Raw genomic sequence first — 6532 nt, 5'->3', positions numbered from 1 at the left:
ACTCTGGGCCCGAAACACCAATTGTGCTAAACAACTTTTCATAATAACAATTTTTTTTTAACTTGTTGATTATTTTATACTTTTTGTAAAAATGAAATGTGTATGTATATAATGAGAATAAAAGTACATATTAATTTATTCAACCTGTATGTAAGTTCTTAGAACAACAACAGAATTACTATGGGATTGCAGTCATGTTTCAAATTCAATTAACACTTCAGTTACAGTACAATTGTAAATTTTAATGTCTTATTCACAATACAATGATGAACATTAGATTGGAAAACTTTTTTCTTTTAAACCCACGTTTACATTTACAACATTGACTTCACTCAACCGACATTGAGTGAAATCAACCAGGTATGGCGTGTCCTATTTCAAACACAAACAGTCACAACCTCTCCACACATGGCATAAATACTATTAATACAAAATACCAACTCCTATCTCTCTGAGGACGGATACATTTTCAATATATGATAAATAAAAAAACTATGAAAATATCATGTGATTTTATATACTTCCATGAGAGGTAATAATAATAAAAAAAAGCGTACAATATTAGCTCTGTAAAGTATTGGCCTGTTTACATACTGAATTAAAAAACAATCAATTTACATGATACAATCAATAGGAAATTGAATAGGGTATTAAAGTGCTCAAATATACATATTTTGTTAAAATTATGTTTTCCTAATCAACACTGGCTCTAGCATTGCCCCTTCCGAATCAAACATGGACAGTTAAATCCCAGACGGGCATACAGTGGCTTGCGAAAGTGTTCACCCCCCTGGCATTTTTCCTATTTTGTTGCCTTACAACCTGGAATTTAAATGGATTTTGGGGGGGTTTGTATCATTTGATTTACACAACATGCCTACCACTTTGAAGAAGTGCCTACCACTTTGAAGAACCCCCCCCCCCCCCCCCCCCCTCCCCCCCTCCTATATGTCTCTATAAGCGTGGCACATCTAGCCACTGGGATTTTTGCCCATTCTTCAAGGCAAAACTGCTCCAGCTCCTTCAAGGTGGATGGGGTTCCGCTGGTGTACAGCAATCTTTAAGTCATACCACAGATTCTCAATTGGATTGAGGACTGGGCTTTGACTAGGCCATTCCAATACATTTAAATGTTTCCCCTTAAACCACTCGAGTGTTGCTTTAGCAGTATGCTTAGGGTCATTGTCCTGCTGGAAGCTGAACCTCCGTCCCAGTCTCAAATCTCTGGAAGACTGAAACAGGTTTCCCTCAAGAATTTCCCTGTATTTAGCGCCATCCATCATTCCTTCAATTCTGACCAGTTTCCCAGTCCCTGCCGATGAAAAACATCCTCACAGCATGATGCTGCCACCACCATGCTTCACTGTGGGGATGGTGTTCTCGGGGTGATGAGAGGTGTTGGGTTTGCGCCAGACATACCGTTTTCCTTGATGGCCAAAAAGCTCAATTTGAGTCTCATCTGACCAGAGTACCTTCTTCCATATGTTTGGGGAGTCTCCCACATGCCTTTTGGCGAACGCCAAACGTGTATGCTTATATTTTTCTTTAAGCAATGGCTTTTTTCTGGCCACTCTTCCGTAAAGCCCAGCTCTGTGGAGTGTACGGCTTAAAGTGGTCCTATGGACAGATACTCCAATCTCCGCTGTGGAGCTTTGCAGCTCCTTCTGGGTTATAATATGCCATTTAGCAGACGCTTTTATCCAAAGCGACTTACAGTCATGCGTGCATAATTTTTTTTTGTGTTATCTTTGGTCTCTTTGTTGCCTCTCTGATTAATGCCCTCCTTGCCTGATCCGTGAGTTTTGGTGGGCGGCCCTCTCTTGGCAGGTTTGTTTTGGTGCCATATTCTTTCCATTTATTATAATGGATTTAATGGTGCTCCGTGGGATGTTCAAATGTTTTTTTTATAACCCAACCCTGATCTGTACTTCTCCACAACTTTGTCCCTGACCTGTTTGGAGAGCTCCTTGGTCTTCATAGTGCCGCTTGCTTGGTGGTGCCCCTTGCTTAGTGGTGTTGCAGACTCTTGTGCCTTTCAGAACAGGTGTATATATACTGAGATCATGTGACACTTAGATTGTACACAGGTGGACTTTATTTAACTAATTATGTGACTTCTGAAGGTAATTGGTTGCACCAGATCTTATTTAGGGGCTTCATAGCAAAGGGGGTGAATACATATGCACGCACCACTTATTTATTTGTTAGAATTTTTTGAAATAAGTTATTTTTTTCATTTCACTTCACCAATTTGGACTATTTTGTGTATGTCCATTACATGAAATTCAAATAAAAATCAATTTAAATTACAGGTTGTAATGCAACAAAATAGGAAAAACGCCAAGGGGGATGAATACTTTTGCAAGGCACTGTACCTACTACACATAATACTACCAAACGTATATACTAGCCAGTGGCATGTTTGTTGGCTGTAGGTTGGTTTAAGATAACCACTGTATAAGATAATGGGGATATTCTACTGTATTTTTCATTTCCTTGTTGGCCTAGATGGCATCGTTTGGTAACACTTTCTCTAATACTATCCTTACATCACGCTTACATCACGTTTATTTCACGCAACAGATTTCTGTGAGGCAGAAAATGAACTCTGCCTTTATATTCAGCTCTACTCTTCAGTATAAAATATAATGTGCCCTAACTATATAAGACCATGACAATAAATAGGAATAGCAAACCACACAGAGATTAGGAATGAAACGTACATTGGGATGGACAGGGTTGAAAACATATATGAACTATTGGGACAGATTGGAATGAAACATACATTAAGTGTTGGGACTGTGACATCTTTACACTTAGCCTGGTGCTTTAGCCAACTCCTCTCTGTGTTCTATGAGTTCATTCATTTTCATGCCAAACATACAGTACATACAGTAAGGCATGACAATGATAGAAGAGATGGCTACAGCACATACTGTACCGTATAGGACCAGGCTACTGGACACTCTCTAAAATACACACATTCTGCTTCTGTGACAAACTAACAAACAAACAAATCATTTTAACCCTTCACTTCACTCCGTGAGCATTGTCTGGGAAACGAACTGCTGTGTGATGGAACCGAAATGTAAAGTGTAACTAGACATGTTTTTTCAAAGTGTATACATGTGGATATACAGTAGTGGGGGAGGGAACTGTAGGGCCAAAGTGCAATTGAGTTCTTGACTCCCATCAACCCAAAGTCAATCAACTGCCACATTCACAGAATTAAATGTGAGTATAGTGTAAATAGCTGTCTAATGTTATGTCATTACCTTTGATAGGCATTCTACTGAAATCTTAACTCTATGGTCCTGAATCCTCATACAGTATGTTGTCCCTCACCTACAGTATATTATCCAGTCTCTATGTTTTTAACACTAAATACAATATAAAATATTCTACATTTTCAACATCCCTTAACATTTTCAACAGTCTGTACAAATATCATATTATAGTTATAATACATTTACATGACCTTTGATGCTATTTTAGCTCACAACTAGAATGGATTTTATTATAATTGTAAACATTGTGACTTCTACGCAAATGCATACATACTCTATATACAAAAAGAGCAGCATAACACTGGACTATATAAAACATAACAGTTGTGTGCTATTCAGTTCTGGTGTTCCTTCATACCGTCTTTTTATAAGTCTCCCTGGGAATTCTCCTGTGGAATTTGAGAATCCCTTGGAATTCCTCATTTAATTAACATTCCGTTAAAAAAAATTGTTACTGTTTTCTGCACCCTGAGTTTTGGAGAGGGTGCCTCCCTTTAAAACGTTAATAAAGTCATTTTCTACAATTACAGTATATAATAGCTTTTTTTGTCCACTTAGAGCTGTCTCTCCCACTCCATTGCTCCCAAAACTGAAGGTCCGTTTTTATCTCAATATCAAATCATTTCTGGGTAGCAATGAAGTACCTTACTGTGATTGTTTTAAATTAAAATTGTCAAAAATAAACCAAAATTGCTTCTTAGCAAAGAGTAATTTCTCAAGCAAGAATGTTGCTAGGACTGTCTGGGAGTGGTCTGAGTGGGGAGGGGAAAACTGAAAACGAGCTATTATTGGCAGAGTGGTTTGGAACGCTCTTTCTTATTGGTCTATTAACTAATTTACCCCCTGGTGATATCACCAGGCAGGCCAAAACTCCATCCAACCAAAACAGGCTGAAATTTCAGTCGGTCTTTTCAAACAGCTCTTACACTAAAAGGGCATTATCATAATTTTCACAATTTTACAGTATTATTCCAACCTCATAGTGTGGAAATACGTATATATAAAACACAGGAAACTCACGTTTTTGACTCCAATGGGCTCCAAGTTTCGGTTACTTTTGTGGCTTTATATATTGTGAAACAGAATATTATTATTGAAGAATGTACTGTAATCATCAACACATCATGGAAAAAGCATAACCTTCCATAGCCATTACACTGTTGAATATTAGGATAGTCTCTTTTAAATAGCAAAAATAAAAACTGTACAAAAAGTTGATACTCATGGGGAAAAGTTATCCATTGGGCCTTTCTCCATATAAATCAACTCTAGAAGCCAGCACACCTCTGAAACTACAGACTAGCTCAAACTGATGCACTAGAATGGTGGGTTTAGAGGACCTGAGTTTTATTCCCTTTTAGCTACATCAAAGTGGATTGGGTTATCTGAATTTACATCCATATTTCAAAACAATTGAAATGTAGTGAGATCTCCCCAACCACACAGGCAGAATCAACTGCAACCAGGCATTTCCCCATTTCACTAGGAGTGCCTAATGTAGCAGATGTGAGCTAGTGAGCTGTAGGCTAACTTAGCCATCTGCTACACTAACATAAGCTAACATGCTCCTGCCAGAATGAGCACCTACAGTATACTGTTGACACCTTCAGCCACAGGACCTGTGGATAATCAATGCTGTCTGTTTCAGTCAGACACATTAGCCTACTGTTCATCCACAGACCATGGTTGGTATTCATCCATTATAAAGTACTTGCTGCAACACATTGAAGGCAGTGAAATAAAATCAACTGAGAGGCTTGACTGGTCTGTATGGTGCTATGTTTCAATTGCATACTCCTCGCGTCCTCTCTCCTCGTCTCCTTCTCAAAACCCATTGGATGAGAAAGCCAGAGGTCCCTCTGGAGACGAGGAGAGAGGATGCCAGGAGTACGTAATTGAGATCTTTCCCATGACTCATTCCTACAGAGATCGTCCTCACAGTGGAGGCGCTATTGGCTGCCTGAAGGTCACATGACATGACCGTCTCTCGCAAGAGGTCACATGATTGTCACATGACGGTCTCCCGCTCCTCCTCCACTACAGACGAGGGTTTCTCCTCCTCAACAGAATGCGGTGGCTCAGTACTGGACGGCTGCTCCTCCTCAGGAACGTGTAACTCCTGTCCCGAGGAAGGGATGGAGTGCTCGGAGATGGAACCATTCTTCACGTACCCCGGGAGATTCCGGTGCCCGTTGACGGTGACGGGGCCCCCAAGGCGCGTGGTGAGGTGGAGGGCCAGGGGTCCCCGGGCAGTGACGTTGGTTACACTGGTGTGAGACACCATAGGTCCATAACTATACGTGTTACTGCCACTACGGGCTTTACGTTTAAAGTCCAGTGCTAGTGTCCTCCTGCTCCAGGATTTCTTAATTTCCGCTTGGACCTAAAGATGGAAATAAATGTGATTGTCACTAAATAGATCTAATCTACTGTGACATACAATAATTGAGTCTCAGGTGTGTGCATGCTGTGACTGCAATTAATCATGAACATTATATTATCTATCAGGATTACATATTTTGTCTTAAATAACATACTATAATGAGTCATTGCGGACATTTTCACAGAAACATATTAAACAGTTGTTCAAAGTAGTCCTTACCTCCCCATTGCAGAAACAATATATAATTGCGACAAAGAATCCCTGAAAAGGATAAAAAACATTAATACAGTTTTGTGTAAGCCTCAAAGTTCACAGGTTGACCTGAGCATTACATTTTACATTTTAGTAATTTAGCAGGCGCTCTTATCCAGAGCGACTTACAGTTAGTGAGTACATACATTTTTCATACTCTGGAAGAATGCCATGCAATATGAAGTGACTTCTTCACGTCATTGACACCAGCTGCTTACTCTGAAAATACTGAGCTGTGCTCTCTCAAAATCTTACTCATCACAGTTTAATCAATAGCTAATTATGTGTAGCACACCACTAGAGCAGATGCAGTACCCCATATTATACAACGGGTGGGGCTATTCCTGAATGCTGATTGGTTAAAACCGCATTCCAGCCGGTGTCTATTCCACAAGTTGCCACCGGCTAAATCTAAGACGTTAAAATGCCTATTTACTCTGTTCCATCTGACTGCGGCGATTTGGCCGATTTATCTTTTAAAAGTACTGTAGTAGACCATCATTTTGGATCCATTGCTGGCTGCCTGTGACTAAACCCATATGCAGTAGTATATTCATTCATTCTTTCGTGCGTTCATTCATTCGTTCATTCATTGGTTTGTTTATTCATT

General features: G+C 39.7%; 1 protein-coding gene across 1 annotated transcript in view; it reads right to left on the bottom strand.

The window, feature by feature from the left end:
* Positions 1-5295: 5295 nt before the first annotated feature.
* The window catches only part of LOC311098713 (parathyroid hormone/parathyroid hormone-related peptide receptor-like), a gene marked incomplete at both ends in the record, with an annotated part of 66263 nt that continues 65026 nt past the window's right edge, over positions 5296-6532 (bottom strand). The window contains 2 exons of the mRNA XM_084139251.1: positions 5296-5670; positions 5890-5931. Of these exons, the coding sequence (XP_083995377.1) occupies positions 5296-5670; positions 5890-5931 (417 nt within the window). The remainder of the gene's footprint in view (positions 5671-5889; positions 5932-6532) is intronic.

The sequence above is a fragment of the Coregonus lavaretus genome, assembly GCF_964263955.1.
Source record: "Coregonus lavaretus genome assembly, chromosome: 23".
Lineage (NCBI taxonomy): Eukaryota > Metazoa > Chordata > Actinopteri > Salmoniformes > Salmonidae > Coregonus > Coregonus lavaretus.
The sequence above is the reverse complement of the archived record's forward strand: the minus strand, read 5'-3'. Positions and strand labels throughout refer to the sequence as shown.